At 39.7% G+C, this 22656-nt stretch overlaps 3 protein-coding genes across 3 annotated transcripts; 1 reads left to right on the top strand and 2 right to left on the bottom strand.

Moving 5' to 3' along the window:
* tmem205 (transmembrane protein 205) lies at nucleotides 1-3118 on the bottom strand. Its single transcript, XM_085453396.1, has 4 exons — nucleotides 2985-3118; nucleotides 1400-1507; nucleotides 1148-1311; nucleotides 1-1021 (listed from the first exon to the last, which is right to left on the bottom strand). Exons 2-4 carry the CDS (start codon nucleotides 1497-1499, stop codon nucleotides 719-721), a joined length of 567 nt encoding a protein of 188 aa, XP_085309522.1. The 5' UTR covers nucleotides 1500-1507; nucleotides 2985-3118; the 3' UTR covers nucleotides 1-718.
* Nucleotides 3119-5177: 2059 nt separating this feature from the next.
* elof1 (elongation factor 1) lies at nucleotides 5178-7751 on the top strand. Its single transcript, XM_085453398.1, has 4 exons — nucleotides 5178-5261; nucleotides 6322-6444; nucleotides 6516-6586; nucleotides 7035-7751. Exons 2-4 carry the CDS (start codon nucleotides 6329-6331, stop codon nucleotides 7097-7099), a joined length of 252 nt encoding a protein of 83 aa, XP_085309524.1. The 5' UTR covers nucleotides 5178-5261; nucleotides 6322-6328; the 3' UTR covers nucleotides 7100-7751.
* On the bottom strand, nucleotides 7749-21122 carry cnn1b (calponin 1, basic, smooth muscle, b). The gene is made up of 7 exons (XM_085453397.1): nucleotides 20788-21122; nucleotides 12988-13109; nucleotides 12836-12902; nucleotides 11784-11921; nucleotides 11453-11569; nucleotides 10995-11138; nucleotides 7749-10298 (listed from the first exon to the last, which is right to left on the bottom strand). The coding sequence occupies exons 1-7, from the start codon at nucleotides 20845-20847 to the stop codon at nucleotides 10053-10055; spliced, it is 894 nt and encodes a 297-aa protein (XP_085309523.1). The 5' UTR covers nucleotides 20848-21122; the 3' UTR covers nucleotides 7749-10052.
* Nucleotides 21123-22656: the final 1534 nt, after the last annotated feature.

The raw sequence follows: 22656 nt of genomic DNA on the forward strand, positions 1-22656 counted from the left end.
TCCAAATGGAAGAATCAAAACAACACTTTAATCATCCAGTCATAGTTTTCATTAAACAGTGGTGACAAGTTTAAAATGCACTACAAAATCAAGAAAGTCATGGTGCACATGAAATAGCATTATGTTGTGTGCTACGATGGATCTGAAAGCTTTGTCCAAATATCGCCCCCTACTGGGGAGGGACGTGCATTGCTTCCATGTCGCTTGGTACTTTTCTTTGCTTTCTGAGAAATAAAACCAACTACATTAAAAAAAAAATACAAAAAATAAAATAAAATTATACAAGATAAAAAAAAAAAACATTTTGTAATCAAAAAGGTTAAGAGTGCTTAACTGACAGCAGTGAACAGCACATGATGAGTTCTGCATGCTCACTGGAGATAGTTCTTGCACATAAGGACACTTGGGGCAGATAAAGTGATGCAGAATTCTCTGTAATTACATTTGCAAAATGTCACATATACTGCTATTTATGATTCACACTTCATATTCAACACTGATATGATAGAGAAAGAGTTGGCGAAATGATTTTTGTAAACTAAAGTACTTCCAATCCAAGTCGTATGAGTGTGTGTCCTAATCCTACTGTATCATAAAGTGATAAAAGAACCAACAAATCCTGCACATTTATCAGTGTTCTGAACCAGAAACACTGTTAGATAACAAAGTACAAAAGTGTGCACGGCATTTTGGTTCTTTAATAACTAAAACATTGTCTTTAAATGGTGGCTAAATTCAAAGCTGTGTAGACCAAATTAGTTGTGGTGCAGAGGAATCCTATCAGGTTGCAGAGGCTGGACAACCCATGGTAACTGCCAAACTTGCTCCTGTAGGCTTTGTACTTGGGATCCTGTTCTTTGAGCTTGGTGTAAGCCTCTTTCTGGCTGCCCAGGCCGATCTCTTCCCCGAGGTTGTGCTCCTTCTCTACCTCCCTCATCAAGAACATCAACTCAGTGGTCTCTGGGCCAAACCACTGGGCGTTCAGACCTGCAGTGATCAGCGCCACGAAGAACAGAAGCATCTGGAAGATGAAAAGGGAAAGCTTGCAACTCGATGACGATTCACTCACAAAATGTTTAATTTTTTCTTTTTTCCCCCAATCAAAAGTGCTCAGTTTTTTCATTCCTAGCAGCGTGTGATATTTCACCTGTACACTTTCATGCCAGTCCAGCAACTCTCTGGGATGGTACACAGCATACACAGCCAGGCTGACAAAGTTACTTCCAAGCACGCAGTAGAAGTACACTGGGAAAAGCTTACTCTGCACCAGGCCGAAGGTGTGCCGAGTTACCTGCCGAATCAACACAAAGCCTGCAGGCACAGACGTTTAACACGGTGTCAAAACAGGAACGCATGCATTTTGTTGAAGCCATGCCTTGTTGCTCTGTGGCCCACTTACCTGCAATGAAGGAAACCCAAAGCTGCATGCCCCAGGTGAAAGAGAGAACCATGAGGTGCAACACTTTAACAAAATCTGTTGGCTCCCCCTCTGTCACCATGGTGTCACCTTTCAAAAGAGACAAGACATGCTGTGTGGGACAGTCCAGCCAAGGTGTTTGTTTTTCAGGTTTTATGAGTGAAATTCTAGTATTTTAACCATCTGCTACTCCATGCTAAAGATAACATAACACTCCACCCTTGTTCAAATGAGGTCCTGGCTACAAAAAAACTAATAGAGAGTTGGGCAAATTGCAAAGACTTAATTTTTTTCCCCCTTCTGATTTTGTTAAAATTTATATTTAAAAAATGTATTCGAGCCCATGACAGCTGGGATAGGCTCCAGCGCCCCCCCGCGACCCTGAAAAGGATAAGCGGAAGTGGATGGATGGATGGATGGTATTCGAGCCCTTCGCTGTGCTACAAACCAAGTTTGCATTTGACTGAGATAATAAAACAGAAAAGACAACAATTCCAATAACAAAAATCTAAACAGTCTTATTTAGGATTTCTGCTGTATAAAAGCAGTCACAGACGCATGCTCATATGATCATACATGTCCCATATATGATCACAAATGTAGATGCAGCTTCTGGAAATCAATATACAGTGTTCTACAGTCAGAGTGTTTTACAGGCAAACCTCTTGCAGTACTGTGCAAAAATGTTGCATCACCCCTCCTTTCTTTACAGTGTTGCTTGGAAAATGGGAAATGTGTTTAAAGGTTACCTTCTAGGTTGTTTTGGGGAAATTATAAAAATAATGCAAAAACAGATCTGTACAACTCTAACAAGCTTGAAAGTCAATATTTTATTCTTCAAAACAGTCTGAATTCTCTTGTCATTTCTTTAAGTAGTCTTCCAAAATAGTTCTCCAGACTTCTCCAAGGACATTCACAGCTCCTCTGTGGATATTGGCTGTCTTTTGTACTGTTATTTGTCAAGATGATCCCTTACTGCTTTAATAATGCTGAGCAACAGTTTCTGGAGAACTATTGCTCAAGACCACTTAAAATAAATAAATAAATATTCTAAGAAAGTATGACTCATTGAAAGCAAATGTATAAACATACAACTGGGCATCGCATTCATTTTATAATATATTGTTAGGTTTTCTTTTTTTGAGCTATAAAGTCCAAGGCTCTGGAGGAGTCCAAACATTCATCCGTGATAATGAAATTGCGCCAGAGAGATAAACGTGTCATTTGAGGGTGGTTCTCCACATACGCAGCAGACCTGATAAAGTCCACAGATTACGATATGGCAGGAGAGGCAGAGCAGGAAAAATACATATCAGAGTATACTGACAAATGAGCAGCCCGAATGCAAAAGTTCCTTAAAAGACATCGATAAAGAACACAACACGGCAGAGAAGCAGGCAGCATGTCCTCTGATAACAGCAGGCAAAAGTCTAACGTTATGTCAAGCTAGCCAGGTTTAGCCTCAGAGCTGACAAACAGTTGCTTAAGTTTTATATTAGCGGCGGTGCTGGCTTTGTTTTGGACCTCATTGTGACAGGTACAAGCGCTTACTACTTGTTACACAAACCTGCACTTAGCTGTTTTCCTTTCCTCTGCGTTATTCCGAATGAAAAGGACCAACTAATAATGTCAATGGACTCCAAGTTTCAGCGGGTCATCAGGCACTTCCTCTGTCTACTTATCTTGCCTGCAGGTCCCGCCCCTCCACCGAAGACGAGCCAATGGTAGTCTATGAAAATGAACATTTTATGATATGCGTGTTAATCATTGGTTCCCCTGTGATGTTTACATTCAGGGCCCCTCCCCTGTACTTATCCGCTACACAAGTGTGCCCTGCAGATGTTGGGAGGATGATTAGACCAGCGTAATCTGCAGGTTTTTGGTTAGCTCAAAAAACGTCAGTTTAAAAATAAATTTAGCAGTTACTGAACTTGCACTACAATATAGATGTATCAGTTGTTTTTTTTTATATATTTTTAATCAACTGATTTATTTATTTATTCATAGAATAATTATTAAAGGCCACAGTGGATTGAAGATTTACTATCTAATCTGTGCACAGTGCGTGTATAATCATTCTTTTGCAACTTTGGAAGCAAGAAATAACAGAATCTTCCTTTTACAGTTCACATATTAAAATTATAGTGGACGTAATATACTTTAGCCACTGGTGTATGGATCAGTATGATACGTAGCTTATGATAACAGAGAAGATGTTGACTTTCTGTTTTGTTTTTTCTGTAAAATTGAATAGCAATTTATGCAGCTTGATTGAGTGGGTGTTCCCCAGTTTTCTGTGTAACACTATTAGGGATATTATGTTGGACAATTTGTGAAGCAGTTTGATCTGAGAGTTTGTCCTTGCAACCCAATGCAGGTGCAACATTTTTGAAAATGTTGCACCTTAAATAATTTTTAAACGAATTTGAGACAGGAAGTCAAATATTTAATAATCATAATCAGTTATTTCCACAGAAGAAAAGTGATTTCATACAGGGAAATTATTTACTGTCAGTTTGGACACAAGCCTTGCTGTGGCTCATACAGAATTTGATGATTATGCACTCTTTAGTAACCACTTACCTCTAATTTATTAGTCATATGGTCAGGCATTATTAAACCTTCTTACATACTTTCACATTTTCTTTGCAGTAGTGTTCAACACCCTTTGGAGGATGTAATGTGTAATGTTTTCTCAGAGTACATTTTGATTGGAGTGCTTTCACGAGTACTGGAGTGCTTTTTAAATAAAAAAAAACCCTACTTTTATTTAAGGACACTTTTCAGCACCAGGAGAGCACTGCAAAGTAATCTGTAGAAGGTGCTGTGTCATAGGGGGTTAAAATGCAAAGAGGAGATGCTGGGTGCAAATCCCAGCAGCGCCACACAGTTAATATCATGTTCTACGTAAGTGAAAAGTTACTTTACTGATTCATATACAGAACTATATGATCTACAGTAGTCTACATATGTGATGTCAAAGTCATTTTACCACATGATTTTACCATCATCTCGACCAATGAAACACCTCTTTCTATTACAAAAGCTTTAATCACGGGGATATCCTAATATCAGAAAAAGAAGTGCAATTTAGACATTTTTCTACATGACGGAGAAATTGCTGTGGTTGATTCTGCTCATCTGTACGTAGCGCTTTAAGTGGGAAAAACGTTTCGTAACTCATCCAAGTGACTTCTTCAGCCTCAGCTGACTGAAGGTTTCCCTCAACCCTATAAACAGCAGTGATTGAAAGTGATTGAAAGAAATCTGCGAGCATGATTGCAGTTGGGATTAAACTGCAACAAATAAATATGTAAAACTACAGAAAATCTGCTGATTTCTTATAACCTAGGTGGTCCTTTGTAAAACTGAAAGTAGTTCTAATTCATGTAAAATGTCATTTTTATACTGTGGACCCCACATTTCTAGAGTAGATTAAAAAAAAACCCAAAAAACTTTTCTGCCATTTAAGTATTTATCTATTATTTAATTACGGTGGTGTGGTTTTAATGGTCACGGTGGGGTGTGTTTATCAGGAGGGAAAGCTGTAAAATTTACGAAAATACAGGTACAAGTCCAAAATTTCAGCCCTCCTTCACATTTTACAAAGCAGTCCAGTCCTTTGTTGGCCCGGTTGTTGAGTCCGGGGCGGTTTGATGTCCCTAATCTACAGTATCAGCTTGTTTATCAATCTGGAGGCAGATCCACTATTGGACCCCCAGAAGACAGCCAATCAAAAGCCTGACCAAACTCCCACCTAACCAATCAGAAGCGTCCTCAGTGAGACGCTGCATCTGTACCAAGTTGAAGAGCGGAGCATCCTCTGCCGAAAGACATCTCGTTGGTAAGATAACCGTCTCGTCGTCGCTCAAATGTCAAAAGCTGTAGTGCAGAGAAGCGCACTTTGTGTTTACCGGTTACCTTCTAGGTTGTTTCGGAAAGCAACTTTTTGCGTCAGTCAGAATCCTCCTACATGACAGCAGCATGTTAGCGCGTTAGCTGCTAACATATAGCGGTAGCTTTTTGGCGTTTATAGAGCGAGCATCTCCGCATCCCCTCTGTTATTATTTTAGCTCTTTGGAGGAGTGTCCACACCTCGAAGCTATGACTATAATAAAACACATTTCAGGTTTTGTTTACACATTGGCAACAGCGTTGGTTATCTTTTCTAAGATATTTTAAGTAACCCACATCTCGCGGCAGTCATTGTTTTGGAAAATAAACCTTTACTGATAAGCAGCTGCGTGCTGGGATTGCACTGTCTGCTGTGTTAACAGTAAGCTATGTAAGTGATGGGTTAGAGCAGTCTCTGTTTAGTACAATATGTGAAAGATTCATGTGGTGTTGAAATAATCGGAAAAACGAGTTTCCTGTGGGGACATTTTAAACGAATGTACACTCAGGCCTAACTTGGAAATTCGGAGAAATTTTAGTCCAAGACTTTCTCTAAAAAAAATAATCTATAGCAGATGAAAGTAAATAATTGATTGCAATTTTAATCAACATTTCAAGTTCGTGTTTTGTATTATGGTTTTTGCTAATCTTAGCTGCTCATATAGGATAGTAACTAATAGTTGCTGTCTACTTATACTAGTCAGAAAAGTTGTTTTATAACAGCCATACTTGCAACAATGCAGATAAAGTGTTTATATACTGTGTGAGACTATGTTGAATATAAAAACACACCAAGCAATAAAATCGTATGAGATCAATGTAAAGGCGCATAAACACAACTTCAAAGTCCATGTGAGTGCAAGACACCACTGCAGTGACTAGTCAGATAACATGGATCACATAAGTCAGGCAGGACACACAGATACATGTCTAAGAAAATCTTCTAAACGAAATGGAATGTGAAAGCGTAATGGAAACACCTGTTTTTTTTTTGTTTTTTTTGTCTACAGAGATATAATGGGCCGCAGAAAGTCAAAAAGAAAGCCACCTCCCAAGAAGAAAATGACAGGTAACCTGGACACCCAGTTCACTTGCCCTTTTTGCAATCACGAGAAATCCTGCGATGTCAAAATGTAAGTATCGCTCCAAATTCTTGAAACATTCATGCATCGGGGACATCCTGCCTAAAGTAACTGTCTCCTAGGGAACGAACCCGCAACACTGGAATTATATCCTGCAGCGTTTGCTTGGAGGAGTTTCAGACTCCCATAACATGTATCCTTTTAATCAACAAAAGATGCTGCTTGCTGCCAGGGATGTTTGATTTTGCTTTTTATTTAGAAGTATATTTCAAAAAGTATTAACTCTCCGAGGTCTAAGTTATCAGAGGTGGTTACTCGACCCCAACTTTATATTTTGGGAAAAGGGAAAACATACTTTTTTTTTTTTAAAACTAATCACTTGAACGATTACTTTCCTTGTTCTCTGGCTGCCATGACTTGTGACACAGACATGTGATTGCATAGAGTTAGGGTTGGGTTTGTCTGTGATGATGACTTAGACCTCGGAAGGTTAAATACACTCTGCACTTGAATACAGTTCTGGATGCACATGCACATAAAGTACTTTCATTTAAAGTAATACATTTAAGTTGATCTTTGATGCAGCATGTGTATGTTGAATTTTTGAGCACTTGGTTTGGTCCTTAACCTTTTCTCAATAGATCTGTCCGAGCCGGTGGACGTCTACAGTGACTGGATCGATGCCTGTGAAGCAGCCAACCAGTAGCATTCCTAACTGACCTTCTAACCTCAATTTCTGCTTCTTGAAGTAATTTCTGTTGAGCTAGCACAATGTAGCAAATATTTTGTTTTTCTCTTGAGTCACCTGGTGTTCTTAGTTCCTTTTAGGTTTGTTTTTTTTCTTGCTGATTATGACACATTACTCTGGCTGGGCCAGAGTGTGGCCATGTTCTTCTGACAGTAACATGTAGCTATAAAAAGATCAATGTAAATGTTTTCATATCTTATGTTAGTGAACTATTGTAGGACTTAACCTTCCCTTCTTTCGGACCAAATTGTTATATAATAGTTTAAAATATAACCTATGAAATATTTCTTTATATCTTCTCTTAGATCGTTTCAAAGATTTATTTAGCATCTAGATGTTGACATATTTAGATTCTGGTGACACAATCAGAATAACTTGTCACATGTAGATTTTCTTTATTTTTCCCCAACTGTGTCACTATTGCACTGAAAACATTTTTTTCCTTTTGGACCAATTTATATTTTTACTGCTAGATTTTCCTTAAAAAAAACAAACAAACAAACAAACAGACAAAAACAAAATCACTTTATGTATCTCTCGTACACTACTTTGATGTATTTGTGTACTTCAAGTTGCTGACAGTAGTAAGAAAATAAAGTCACGAAAATGCTTTGTGTGTTTTTATTGCACAAATGTTTATGAATGTTTCATGTTTAGTGAAAAGCATATTGATAAAGAAACCAGGAGCCAGCATGTCAGGGTGAAATGTTAATGAATCTGTACTTGTCAGTGCCAGTATCAGCGCGTTAGTGATGATGAAAAATTTATATGCCATTTAAAAAAATAAAACAAAAAACACTACATTCTTAGCTAGATTGTAAAGCTTGTACAACACTAGATGGCACACCTCTACAACTTATAAATCATGGAAGCTTTTGAATGATGGGGAGCTGAGAGGAGAAAAAGCATGCACCACTTTCTGTAATCCAAAGCCAGTCTGAAAGCCAGACAGCTGAAAGTAGCGAACAGTTTGAAATTGAGCTCAAACGGGATTTAAATGTTCTCGGGTTATTCCGCCCCAACAATCTCCAGCACGTAATGCTGCCAGATTTGCCCCCTCAGATCGAACAATTCGACTGAACCTGAAGGTCACTTCCTCTTTCATGCTGTTTTTGAGTGCGTTAATGGGAAGAGTACATACAATAGCTAACTTAACTTATTAAAGGCACGCCCATCTTTGATGGGTAGGTTCTTCGTGTGATGAAGAGGTGATAGCTGTGTTATCCACCTGCTAAACTATTTATTTAAAATAACAGTCTTGGTGCTTATACAAACTGTGCTGTGTGCGTGTGCGTGTGTGTGTGTGTGTGTGTGTATAGACTGTTTTGTTTTGGACAGCAGTCCTAGTTTGCAGCAGTCGTTTTGACATAAAAATAGTAGGGTAGCAGGCCTGGCCAACAGTTCTGTCCAAACTGACGTCAGTGAGGTTATCTAGAGAGCATATTCTCACTTTTCCATCACATGTATGATTTTATTTAAACTGGGATTTAAAAAAAAAAAATCTTTAAGTTTAAAATGTAAGCAAGAAATTTAACTTGCTTATACAAGCAGACACCCTGTGCACATATCATGAACCCTGTGATAGGCAGTGGGACCTCTAGCTTTACAAATAACGTTACATTCAAGACATTCGGTGGGTTAGACAGTATGTTGCAGAAGCTTTAAAAATTCTGCATATTTGTCATGACTCACATAAGGATATATCTGCAAGCGCATGGGTCTGCTTTGCTGTTGCTTTTCACAGCCAGTGGTGGACAAAAAAAAAAAAAAAAAAATAATACTTCATTATAGGTCCTGCTTATGAAAAATATCCCCCTGTGTGTGGTAAACTGTATCTGTGTTTTATTCTTTAAGTATAGCTAATAAATATATGAAGTAAAAAGGAAAACACTATCTGGACTGTACAGCAGGAGTGTCATCAAATGGAAAATATTTAAGTTTAGGTGCTCGAATGTGTAACTAATTGTTCGGGCATCATTCCAACACTGGTGGCGTGTGGCCAGGTAGAAGTGCAACAGTAAAGCTAAAGTTCCCAAAAGTCGAAACCTTTAAAAAAAAAAAAAAAAAAAAAAAAAAAAAAAAAAAAGACTTTCTCAGTAAATAAACTCTGAAATGCTCCACAACAAGCCATGTAAATGAGCCCTGCAAAAATGGCACAATGGGTAATTTAGCAAACTTAACATGACTATTGGTTAGCGCAGGTGCTCGCGGTGAAAAAAGAAAAAAAAAGAAAAGCAATGTCCGCACAAAAGCTGCGCATCGCGATCAGTCTGTGGACCCAGAGCTTGTGTGTCATCCAAAGGAGTGGTATCCTGGAGCCTGCAGAGCTCTTAATGTGGACGTGTTCCAACCGGGTCGAAGTTCAATAGCACCAACTTGTTTGCCCTCCAGGAACTTTGCATATTTTGCTTCATTATGTTCAAACTGGACTGGTTACACGGGGGTAAAAAAATTTTTTTTTTTCTAAATTACGATGCAAGTATAAAAAGCTTTAGGGAAAAAAAACAAAAAAAACAAAAAACTATAAATTGCAAAAGATCAAAGATCAAAAAGTCTCCACTTCAGAGCGTGGTTATTTTTAGCTGTAACAATAACATCATTAACTAGAGTGACTGAACTTGGCCACCACATTTTTTTTGTGACAGAAGGTCAGTGTAAACACATTTCTTCTCTTTTACTCACGGAAAGCCAAACAATAAGCTGAAGAGTCAAAAACTTGTTTATAAAAGACGGGAAATGAAGCAGACAATGACGTCAATCGATCTGAAAGGTCTGATCGTCGCAAGGACAGTCGCGGCTGGCTGTCTAAAGTAAAAGCGAAAAAAAAAAAAAGGTGGGGGGGTGGGGGCTGGGGTTGGGGTGAGGGAGAGGGAGGTGGGATGGAGGATGCTGCTGTCCATGGTTTTTCCCCTTAGTCAGAGTACTGGTTGTAGCCATCAAACTCCACCTCGCTCCCATTGTTGCAGTTGGCCTCAGTGGGGTTGATGCAGTACTTGTTGTCGTAGACTTGGCGGGGCAGGCCATAAGTGGTCATGCCCTGTTGAGAGGCCCCTTTGTTGGTGCCCATCTGCAGAGAGATTGTGGTGGTGTCACAGTCCTCCAGCTTCAGGTTCTTGTCAAAAATATGCCTCCTGGTTCCTGGAGCCGTCATGCCGGACTGTAGCAGAGAAAAGCAAGATGGAGGGCGCAGCGGTGTAAATACACTATACCGTTGCATTCATGACAGATGTGTTAACAAATCCAAAGAATCCACCAAAACTAATGAAGTTATCTGAGCAATCAATTTCTCTATATCTCAGCCTGACGTGTCTTAGTCCTCCAAATGCTATTAAAAAACAGTCAACAAGCACGAGGATGTGATTCACTAAGTGTCCTTATAATAAGATAGTCCAGTCAGAACCACATTAGTCAAAGAAAGAACAGTCATCAAATCTGTGATATGACTGTTTGGAGTTCCATGTATATGCACAAAAAGGCAAATGAGGGAGGGCAGTACTGGCAACAGATGTGCAATCACTTAGATCGGACACAGTATGAAATGTAGGAACTGAGGATGGAGGTGGGTTGCAAAGTGGCTTGCAGGAGTGCAGCAACTATTGGTTAGACTAAACCCTGTCAGATCAACTCAAGTTGCAGTTTCACCTAACATGTTTCTAATGTGTCTTTTTAATAAGTGTATATATTTTGTGTAATAACATTTTATCTCTTTGATGCAACAATAAAAGGGATTTTGTTCATTTCAAGATACATTTTAAAAACGATAATACATACTAACCATGCTAGAGCTATATCGCCAAGAAACTGTGTAGTGAACAAGTGTTACTTTAGTCTAAAATTATACATCTCTTCCCACCTGGCTGGCTCCCTTGTTGGTGCCCATCTGTAGGCTGATAGTAGATTGGTCAGGGGTGTCCATGCCTATTTTGGCATCATACAAATGGCGTCGTGTCCCGTAAGATGTCATGCCCTTTTGACTGGCAAACTGGTTAGTGCCCATCTAAATACAGAGGAAAAAGACAGGATTTACATGACATGCAATGTAGTTGCCACAGTTATTCTTTGGAGTGTCTCCAAAAACATCACACTTTAGGATCACGTATGAGGTGTGGTTATTGACCGGTCCATTCCGGTTCCTTGTTTGTTGTTAAAAAGTTGAGAAGACTGTTTGGGGAATATTCATTCAGCAAGAATCCAGCAGGGGGCACAATAACAACACACTGAGAACAGGCTTGGCCAGCAGAACAACACTGCACCATGACAGCTTGGCCATAACACAGTATATTACACGTTTAGCCCTTTTGCCACTCTGACCTGCAGGCCTATGATGTTACGTCCCTCCCTGAGCTTCTCGGGAGCGAAGCGCCGCTGCTGTTTCTCTGCGTACTTCACGCCTATATCGTACCTCGAGTGGAAACCTTTGGACTTGGCCTGAGAGACAGAAGTGGTGGTGACAGAAAGGAAAAATGGTGGTAATAAGAATGCACTTTTCATACCCACATTGCTTTTATTAGATCCATGCTGTTGCCATGGAAATCTAAGCAAAAAAAAAAAAAAAGTATCAAGATCAAATAATAATGTGCAGCCAGTGGTGATTTCAGCGAGATGCCGACGTATGTGAATGTGTGTGCACCGCCGCCCTCACCATTCCAGCCAGAGCGATGAGTGTGCACTGGACCTGAGTGTGGTTGACATTCTCAAACAGATCGTTGGCCTCAAAGATGTCGTGTGGCTTCAGGCCGTACTCCGTGATGGCACGGACGAAATTCCCTATGTTTTCCAGCTGAGAGAAAGAGCAAGAATACAGGCTGGAATAAGATCTTTTGGGCATTTATACATGCCTGGATATATTGGCAGAACAATGGTACTGGCCAGTCTGGCCCTGCTGACAGCTGTCAGCCCATTTGCTATCGGCAAATAGTGACATTCAGCAAAATTCAGAATGTCCAAAAATAATGTAATAAAAGATCTGAAAGGTCCTTGAATTTTTTTTAAAACTAGATTTCTTTGTTTCCCCTGGTACAAATGATGGGATGCAAACAATACAAACAAAATCAACAATGAAAATATCTATCAGCATATCAACCAAATTATTATTATTTTAAACTCTTATGTTACCGGCCCAGAATTTCATAAGCAATGCATGCCTTTTACAAATGTCTGAGTAGATCCTGTGTTTTTTTTCCTAGAATAAAACCTTGCATAACAACAGAAAAAATCTGTGACGGTTGCCATCTTGTAACACAAGAAGCTCTGCAATTTCAGAAATGATCTTATTCGCCTTTTTTTGTGATCTCATGTCGGAACTGAGGCTACAGCTCGTGGGCAGTCAGCTTACCTTGGCACCAGGGCCAAGTATTAAGATTCAAGCTCAATAACTTTTGCTAAATATTGACTCTCGATTTGCGCCCATGCCCTTGGAGAGTGCGACTGTGTGACGGTCTGTGTGCATGTGCGGCAGTGTCAATATCACAGCGAGAACTTTCTGAAAGGCGTTTTAATCAACGCTTAAGAGCTCTGTTTGCTTTTTCCTGGTCCAATACTAGGCTAATAAAAGCTGTGCTAAGATGAGCCTCATTTGATATGGAAGCTACTTTATGGAAGGTAAATAAAAGTCTTTGTTGTCAGTGCCAGTGCGGGAGACGAGTTCCACTCGGTGTGGAAAACAGGCCTGAGTTTTGAGAGCTGGAGCATTACCTGGTGCCAGTTTTGACTGGAGTGGTTGATCTTTTTCACAGAGCCCGGCTGGAGAGCATTTATGAGCCTACAAAAAGACAGAGCGAGAGAGAGATTTGAAGAAAGTTCCTGCTTTAAAAAAAACAAAAACAAGGTGGCGTCCATCCACTCACTCGCACAATAGTACTCCATCTTTCAGGCTATCCATGAAGCTGTCCCCAGTCCTTTTGCCAGTCACATCTTCAATCCACAGTCTCAGCTCCTCTTCCTTATGTGGGTCATATTTTCCTGCAAGCTGAGAAGCAGAACAGAGCAGAGATGATCGCTCAAACATGATATGAATTTAGATTTTTTCTGGTTTTATTGATTCAAAACAGTAAGACATTAAATAATTAAATAAATAAAAATAAGACAGCTTGCCCTTTTATGGGCCCTGTAGAAGAACAAAGAGGCATTAATGTGTGTCTACAGTGAAATAATATCCAGTGGATCATATATACATTAAACATTTATATTGTATTTAGTGCGTATTAGACTGTGCCTGCTCTGACCAGAACAATGTAACTGTGTACAAGCTGTAAATATTCATCTAAGACAATGTTCTCCAGGCACGCTGAGATAGTGCAAGGACATGGGTATTAGAAGCCTCCGTTTAGTCTTGGGACCTAGTTAAAACAAGGTCCAGTTTCAATCTCACCCAGGAGCAAAACTGTAAAACATCCAAACAAAATACACAAAAAAAGCAGAGCAAAATAAAGAAAGGCCACTTTGCAAGTGATACCATTTCAAATTATGCAGTGCTAGAAGGGCTTAATTATATTTCCTCATTCAGGGGGTCACGTTGGGGTTACTGCATAGGGTCATAGTTTTATCCCCCCCCCATCAGGTTTCTACTTCATCTGCTGGGAAACTTCTCTCCTCAAGAGACTGCCAACTGTTGCATAGTGTTCAGAAAAATGTTATACAATTCACAACAAACTTTTACGTTTTGTAAACTGATTCAACTTAAGATTATTGTAGACTACATCTAATGATATTTAGTCAACCAAAACTAAAAGAATTTAAAAGCCTAAATTATGACTCAAAGAATTTAACAGTTCAGTCAAAAGACAAACTAAATCAAAACGGACACTGGTCGAGTCCTCCATTAACACAAAGAAGCCTTGATGTCTACAAATCTATGGGAAAACGGTGGCTGGGTTTCCTTGACTTATGACCTCCATAAACACTTTTTCAATGAGAATATGGTTCCAATTGCTTGTTTCCAAGTCTTATGGAACATATAGTGAAGTCCAAATATTGTCAGAAAGAGTGATAAAACAGGCCACACTTAAAGGCAGACCTGCTTTGTGACTGACAAGTTGCTGTGATGTGTGTTTGAGAAGCTAAAAGTTACTGCACAATCAGAACCAAAATACTCAGACTTTAAGATGAGACTTCAACCAGTGCTGACGTCACAGCGGCACAAGTTTGTCTTTTATGTACACTCAACTCTAGATGTTCTTCTAATACATTTTATTTGATATTTTCTAGTCTTTAAATTTGAGAAATCTTCAGCAGACTGCATGTGCCACTCAACTATTCATATATTTGTGTCTCCATGTAGACGTGTGGAGAGACAGAAATATGTGTAAAAATCTCAAGTCACCTCTCATGTCTTTATATTTTTCTGGGAAAATGGCTGCTGCAATTTATTGAAGCATGCAAACATAAAGAAAAATGTTTGCATGTTAGAATTGTATGGTAACGTTTGTACAATTCTAACAAGCTTGAAAGTCAACTTTTGGTATGACCACCATTCTTCAATATAGCCTGATCTCTCTTAGGCAGCTTTCTATAATTTCTTTAAGTAGGCTTCAGGAATAGTTCTCTAGGCTTCTTGAAGGACATTTAAAGCTCTTTTTTGATGTTAGCTGCCTTTTGTTCCAGTCTCTGTCAAATTGATCCCACATTGCTTCAATAATGTTGACATCCCGGCTCTTGGGAGGCGAGTGCATAAGTGATAAAGTTCTCTAGTGTGTGTGTGTGTGTGTGTATGCTTTTACTGCATTCACAGTGTCTTTGGGAGCATTGTCATGCTGAAAAATGAAGCTGTTGCCAATCAGATACTTGCCCTATGGTACTAAAAGGATCAAACTTGACAGTATTTTTTCAGTATTCATAATTCCATCATTTTTGACAAGATCACACCACTAGCTGAAATGTAGCCCTAACCTCCACCATGTTTTGCAGATGGCTTACCCCGCCCACTGTTATACCCCTCTCCTGACCTTCTCCATACATATTGAGATGATCTGAACCAAAAGTTTCAAATGCAGATTTATCGCTTCATCAGACCCCATATGGAAAAGAAATAGTAAAAACTTATGTGATTACTCATGAAAGTGGCCACTTTCTCATTACTTTCATACATTGTTTTAGTAAGTATCCAAAACATACAAGTATCATTATATAATTTTTTGATAGATAGATAGCTATCTATCTATCTCTCTTTTCCATATGGGACTGGCTTCCACTGATTTTCATGTATAATGTGACATAGCCCAGCCTTTTCTTCCCGTTTTGGTTCTTTAAGAATGGCTACTTCCTTCCTTCATCCTTCCACTGACACCTTTTCTGATGAGATGGAGCAAAAGGACCAGATACATCTCTCAGGTTCTGAGTTAGATCTTTGCTGGATTTCTTCCCCAGTTTCTTGATGTTCCTAATGACTTTTAGATAATAATATCTTCAGCAGATAAACTTTATTTTTTTTTTCTTTTTAAGACCCAGCACTTTCTTTTGTTTACTTGTCCCTCCTTTTAAGGACACACAGGCTGAGCTTGCTACATTTTCAGCTAATAGCTTTTTGTGAATCACCTTGTTAGTGCAAAAATACAATTTTATTCCCCTCAAACTCTTATATTTGGCAAATTTTATTTTATTATTTATCAAAAGAAACATGAACAAATTATATGTTTCTTTGACAGGCTGCTAGTAACAAAACGCCAAAAGATACAATTTAAAATTGGTTCTTTTGGAAGTTGTTATGTGTCGACACAAGACTTTTTAATGCTTGATGATTCAGAGGTCAGCGTTAAGTGACTTAAACAAAAACATTCCTCTGAAAATAGTCAGGTACAAGAATGGGACTGAAAATAAGTATAAAAAACAAAACAAAGAAAAACTCTGAAGAACTTAAAAATTATTCCTCAGGACCTCTTTTTTAAAATAAAAATAAATAAATAAATAAATAAATAAATAAATAAATAAATGGCAACAAAGTCAGCCTCCTGGGAGGTAAAATATAAAGAAATGATGAGTGGCTAAAGAGTTTTGCACATTACTGTATGAGATGGATTATTTAAGTGCACTAATTGAAAACTGGCCTCTCCGTTTTATTTCAAGGTGGAGTGCCTTCCTAAAGATTTATCAGGAAACTATGTATAATTTACACATATGTATAATAAAGTGTTATCATTCTTACTGATAGTTGAAAGTATAAGGATACTGTATGTGAGAAATTGGTATGAGAATAGTAGACTCTGTAATCTAAAATACAACATTCAAATCCTTAAATACATGAATAGCAGCTTCTTTCATGCCTCAGAGTCTCACAGAGGATGACGCTCCATATCTGAAAGTCTTACTATATACTGAAAAATACTCTAAGCTGAGGTGTAAAGAGAACAGGAAGGAAAATGAAATGTGGACATTTCTGCATGCAGAAACACACAGGCCTCTCCCTCTCTCTCCATGCATTTCCTTATTGGCATAAACACACTGCCCTAATACTTTGAATTCTGGCATGGGGGTTTAAGGCTGCCCCCCCCACCTCACCCCTTCACCACACACACACACACACACACACACACACACACACACACACCCACCCTGAATGTTCTGCAGATAAGTCTTCACAGTCTGGGATCAGCAGCCAACACAAACAAGTATTTCAAAGCAGCAGGGGATAGCGTGGACTCCAGTCCATCACACCAAACTTGGGAGAAACAGCTTTTCCTAAACACTCCTCCCTCTCCCTCTGCCTGTCTCGCTCTGTGTATTCGATTGGCTGCGCTCATATTTCTCCCTCACAATCTCTCTCCTTCTTCTCTCCCTTTGGGTTTTCCAGAATCTGCCCTTTTACAGCGAGTTGACTATTCAGGCACCCAATGTCCGATAAAGGCACACCAAGTCAACAGGTCCCCCTGCCAGTCGGGGGGGGGGGTTTGATTTAATTGTGCTTTGTCTTTTGATTGCCGAACTCCACTGCCACAATAAAAACTATTTTAGGCATGAAACACACAGAGAGAAAAGGCAAACAGAACAAAAAATGATCTGACTGTATACTGACGGATGTTATCGAGAGCATGTAACACTTGTAATTCCACCATGAGTGGTAATTACAATAAATAAATAAATAAATAAAAAGAATCAGTAACTGTAAGATCATAGCAAAAGCTATCAGAACATTATGCTAGCTGTCTTAGCTTAGCCAGCATTAGCTAAAAGTAGCTCCACGTGTGGCTGATCATACCAGACCAAGTAAGGCTGTGGCAGTAAATCTTCTGACTGCACTGAACTCCAGTTTGGTGCATTTCATTTCTTATGAATAGAACTTTTTATTTGATTAATGGTGGTCGGCTCTTTTTAAAGGGTTAAATAGTGGCATGTGAAGCTAAAAAAAAACCAGTACAACCAGTACAAGATTGTCAGCAAAGTGTTGACAATCTTGGATGTCACGTGAAAAGTCAAATGAATTACTCTGAAAAAAAACTCTTAATAATAAATCATCATCCCTGAGGGGACACCCAGAATCAATATATAAAGTCAGTTTTGCAGATAACTGAGGTGGAGCCCATGTTTGTCTGCTTTATATACAGTTAGGCAAATACTACAGTATATTGATTCTAAAACCATGGGTTGGCCCTTTCCTGAAAATCGAAATAAAGGATTAACAAGACATTGTAGGATGATTAATAAATGAGAAGAAATAAAGCAATAGCTCTAATTCTTTTATAGTTATAATAATTTAGATTTTTGAACAATAAACTTAAAAGGGAAAATAAGAAAAAGCCCCCAGTAACCCCAACATTTTCACAGGGATCAATAAGACCAAGAGGTTTAGCAATTGCTGGCTTCATCTCCATTGATGTATTGCATGTTTGAGATTTATCACTTCGTTTTATGAGTGAATTTTCTGCTAATTTGGTGTTTTCTTCAGATGTTTTGTACTTCAAATAAATATATATTCAATAATCTTAGAGCTTATAGCCAATTTTATTTAAGGAGTCATACTGTGCGGCTACAGCATGGATTTATTAAGAAAACGCATAAAAAAAAAAAAGAAAAAAAAGAAAAAAAGAAAAATGTGGACTGCCCTGCACTGTATAGTGGTGAGTTCAAAAACCAGTGTAACAATAGGAAAGAGCTACAAAGTGCCAGTAAGCTGAAGCAGCCATGCCACACACGTCACCTACACAGCAGTTTGCAGGAGGAAAAACTGCCAGCATTTGTCACCATAAGCTAACGGTCAGTTCGAACCAAGTAGGGCTGCTGCAGCTAAACTCTGGGTGTACTGACCCGAGCAGTGGACTGTGACAGAGAAAATTAAACAGGCTCACAAGAATGGCTCCAGAGCTTTGCTACACTATCACAGACTATTTGCTGTAACCGCTGGTGTAAATACGCGAGTTGAGCTGTTAGTGCCTGATATGTGGATTTCCGCCCCTCCCTCATTTATTTGTTTGCATCGAGTCTCCTTGGATTCACTGTGTGAACTACTGGCATGGCCTTGTCTTTGCTATCTATCGCCTATCTGTCTCCTGTCCACCTGTGTTCTATCAGGACAGTGTTTTGTCATTCTTGACTTGGATGTAAACTGTTTAGAGTGAGCACACTTTCTCACGTTCCAAGTCAGAGCCCAGTCACTCCATAAAAGGCCATTAGATGATGATCATGTACCTGTCAGTCTTTCTGCTGCATCTCTGCCCCTCTCTGATGTCACGCTGCTGGAACGCAGCATCCCGCCATTACTCTCATTTAAGCCCTTAGGCTTAAATAAAAATTTTATATCCCCCCCAACCACACACACACACACGACCCTACTTCTCAATTTCCACTCACTGCGTGTACGTGATCGGCTTGGAAATGGCACTGTGGTGTCGGTAAAATAGCAGCCTGACTGCTGAAAGGAATGCGGGCTTCATAGAGTGTGCTGCACCTCTGCATGAGACTAAAGCACAGCTGAGAGATGGCACCATTCAGGGAAGAGGCCAGGGCAATGATGATTATAATGATGATGATCTGGGTATTGGAACAGTCACAGGCTGACCTTTGTCATTCTGGCTGTTAGCAGCTGTGACTCATCCAAACATACAGAGTCACTGCTGTCACCGCACAGGCAGAAAATCCCAGTAATTTTATTCACACTCACAAAGTGAACACGGCCTAGCTTCCCCACAACGGTGACAACACACACACACAAAAAAAAGCTTGAAAATCAGGATTGTGCATGTTTATCCTTACCCAGGTACAAACTGATTTAAAGGTGGAATGTGAGTCAACACTTGTCAGGTGATCCGGCCAGTTTAAAAAAATAAATAAATAAAAATAATCAGTAATATAATGTGCAATGGCACAACACAGATACGTTCCACCCTGCCAAAATAGTGAGAAATTAATTTTTCAAAGTGATATATATATTAGATTGTATTTGGTATATTAGCAACAATATTCCACATCCCAAAATAAATACTCTCACTGACCTAATCATTACAATCTTTCAAAGCTTACTGAATGTAATACTTCCTGTTAAACTTGTGTCATATGTAATTATATGGAACTGCTTTCCAGTTTGCTCTCTCACATGCACATCCATTTACGTCTAGGAAAAGGTTCATAAAAGGTGGAGGATGTGAATTTTAATGTAGTATAATTAGTGAGGGGTGCACACTCACTAATGATACACTAAGTTTTTAATGTTGGCGTGTGTGTAGTTTTCATTCAGTCTCGGTCGTTGTGTCCTTGGGCAAGACACTTCACCCGTTGCCTACTGGTGGTGGTCAGAGGGCCCGGTGGCGCCAGTGTCCGGCAGCCTCGCCTCTGTCAGTGCGCCCCAGGGTGGCTGTGGCTACAATGTAGCTTGCCATCACCAGTGTGTGAATGGGTGTATGAATGGGTGGATGACTGGATATGTAAAGCGCTTTGGGGTCCTTAGGGACTAGTAAAGCGCTATATAAATACAGGCCATTTACCATTCATCTAATTTCTCTGTTCAATCCCCTTTCTCACTGCACAGTGCAGCTTCAAGCTCAGCCTTTGTAAGATCACCTTCTTCCATGTTTCAGTCACTTTTTGATTTCTCTGAGGGGAGATCAGCCAAACAACAATAACAGAGCACTCCCTCCACCACGTGCTTCACTCCAGCACACTATAAAGCCCTGACCCTGCATAATCGCACGAATCATTTGGCCACTAAAGCCTGTTTTCTGCTCGAAAAACAATCACCTCCTTCACGGTGTGATCTCTTACCAAAAGACAGAAGTGTGTCACCGCAGCGGTTTTCCCAAGCACACAACCTGAAATTAAACTGGAATGAGATCACATCACCGATGATATCTTCCCCCCCCACCCTCTCGGTGTAACGTTAAGATACATGTAGGAGTTCCTTTCCAACTGTTTGATGCAGAGCCACAGGCCAACAGCAGGTGTCTCTACGTCTTTTGCTGCGAGTTGTTTCAACATGCTTAACTATAAAAGCAGCCACCACAAACCCTCTCTTCTGTTTCTTTGTATCACAGTTTCGTTGGAAAAACTGCGTATTTACAGCAATCACAGAGAGCTTGTTGTTTACTTTGCTATTATACTGGGTAGATCAACCTGTTACTGACCCTTTGTGGACCTCTGACCCCCACCAGAGGAGCCCATGCTTCACCTACAGCATCCAAACACACTCTGGATAACTAATATTAAAAAAAAGAAAGAAAACATACCTTACTCTTGACCTCGGCGGAGAGTCCGAAGGCTGGGCCGCTCCTGAAATGTGTTGTCATTCTGTCGGGTTTTCTTTTCTTTTCTTTTTTGGCTATTTACAGTGGAGCTAGGGGGGAGCTTTAAAAATGGAGAAGCAGGTTAGAGCTCTCTGTCCAAACAAGGCAGGGAAAGCACGCAGAGAAAGTCCCCAACAAATCCGCGGGTATCTTTTACCCCCCTTTTCTTTTCTTTTTATTAATAATATTATTATTCGCCCCAGTCGTGCTCGGACCTGCTGGCGGAGGTTTTTGGACAACTTTCCAACACTTTTCCGAATCTTTTTAAAACTCTTCCCATGTGTGTGCTCTCTGATTGGCCGCGAACTCCGTCCAATCCGGACGCAGCCCCATCACGGAGGGGAGTGATGTCACCGCTCGGGTATTGGATTTAATCAGTGTCACTTTTTCCACCTTCATACCGGTCCGGGATAATTCACACGTGTGTTAATATGCAGTTTGAAGGAGTTATGTCATTGCCATGTTCAGATCAATTTCTGTTTTTACTCAAGGTCTTAAAAGGAAATTCACGTAGCAGTAACATTTAATTCAGTAATATGAATAATTAAATATTAAGGAGATCTATAGCCTAGATAACTGCAATAAAGTCATACAGTAACATATTAGAAAAGGAAGTCTTAAAACATCTTAAAAATACACGCTTAGATATATAAAAATACTAATATGTGTCTAAAACTGGTCTACTATGTTAATAGAACTACTAAAACACATTATTACCAAAATTGAGTAATCACCCATCATTGAATTCAGGTGTTCCAATCACTTTCATGGCCACAAATGTATTAAATCAAGCACCTAGGCAAGCAGAGTGCTTTTTCAAACATGGGTCGCTCTCAGGAGCTAACTAAATTCCAGTGTGGAACTGTGATAGGATACCACCCGTGTTATATATCCAGTTGTGAAATTTCTTCTGTATTAAATATTCCATGGACCTCCAAATTTCATCAGAAAATCAGATTGGCCATCAGATTAACTCAAGAACAGTGCATACAGAGCTTCATGGAATTGGTTTCCATGGCCGAGCAGCTGCATCCAAGCCGCATATTGCAAAGCACAACATTAAGTGTTGTTTGCAGTGGTGTAAAGCATGAGTGCGTGTGCTTCTCAGTCTGGTATTCCGATAGATGAGTTTGGGTTTGGCAGTTGTCAGGAGAACAGCACTTGTCTAACATTGTCATTGTACCAAGTGTAAAGTTTGGTGGAGGGGGATTGTGGTGTGAGGCTGTTTTTCAGGATTCCGGCTTGGCCCCTTTGTTCCAACGAAAGGAACTCTTAATGCGTCAGCATACCAAAACATTTTGGACAATTTCATACCCCCAACTTAGTAGGAACAGTTTGGGGATGGGCCCTAATATAAGTGTGCACATTCTAATATAAGTGTGCACTAGTGCACAAAGCAAGACCCATAAAGACATGGATGAGTGAGTTTGGTGTAGAAGAACTTATTTGGCCTGCAAAGAGTCCTGACCCCAACCTGACAGAACACCTTTGGGATGAATTAGAGTGGAGGCGGTGAGCCAGGCCTTCTTATCAGTTAGTGTCTGACTTCACAAAAGTGGTTCTTGAAGAAACTACGACTACGACTACTTTTGGCCATATTGTGTATGTAATATACCAAGCAATGATAAGCGACAATGCTAGTAGCGGTTTTCTACTGAAAAGGATCAGGTCCCTAATCATTTCTTTACTGCATCTCAGTCATGAAATGACCGGTGCTAGTGTCAAAAAGTAGTCACAGCTGCCATAGTTGGTGATAAAGAGCTGTACGAGCCTACAGCTAAGCAAACCTTTGAGATTAATGCTAACAATCGG

This window comes from Copadichromis virginalis, linkage group LG4 (assembly GCF_057382275.1).
Source record: "Copadichromis virginalis isolate Kocher_CV1m ecotype Utaka linkage group LG4, C_Virginalis_male_GT1.1, whole genome shotgun sequence".
NCBI classification, from domain to species: domain Eukaryota; kingdom Metazoa; phylum Chordata; class Actinopteri; order Cichliformes; family Cichlidae; genus Copadichromis; species Copadichromis virginalis.

Excerpts from the sequence above, each read along its gene's own strand:
- tmem205 (XM_085453396.1), bottom strand. The coding sequence starts at position 1,499 with ATGGTGACAGAGGGGGAGCCAACAGATTTTGTTAAAGTGTTGCACCTC. Across the intron at positions 1,312-1,399 it reads TTGGGTTTCCTTCATTGCAG|GCTTTGTGTTGATTCGGCAG; the intron begins GTAAGTGGGCCA and ends CTGTGCCTGCAG. Across the intron at positions 1,022-1,147 it reads ACTGGCATGAAAGTGTACAG|ATGCTTCTGTTCTTCGTGGC; the intron begins GTGAAATATCAC and ends TTCATCTTCCAG.
- elof1 (XM_085453398.1), top strand. The coding sequence starts at position 6,329 with ATGGGCCGCAGAAAGTCAAAAAGAAAGCCACCTCCCAAGAAGAAAATG. Across the intron at positions 6,445-6,515 it reads AAATCCTGCGATGTCAAAAT|GGAACGAACCCGCAACACTG; the intron begins GTAAGTATCGCT and ends ACTGTCTCCTAG. Across the intron at positions 6,587-7,034 it reads GTTTCAGACTCCCATAACAT|ATCTGTCCGAGCCGGTGGAC; the intron begins GTATCCTTTTAA and ends TTTTCTCAATAG.
- cnn1b (XM_085453397.1), bottom strand. The coding sequence starts at position 20,847 with ATGACAACACATTTCAGGAGCGGCCCAGCCTTCGGACTCTCCGCCGAG. Across the intron at positions 11,922-12,835 it reads CCAGTCAAAACTGGCACCAG|CTGGAAAACATAGGGAATTT; the intron begins GTAATGCTCCAG and ends TCTTTCTCTCAG. Across the intron at positions 11,570-11,783 it reads TCATCGCTCTGGCTGGAATG|GCCAAGTCCAAAGGTTTCCA; the intron begins GTGAGGGCGGCG and ends TCTGTCTCTCAG.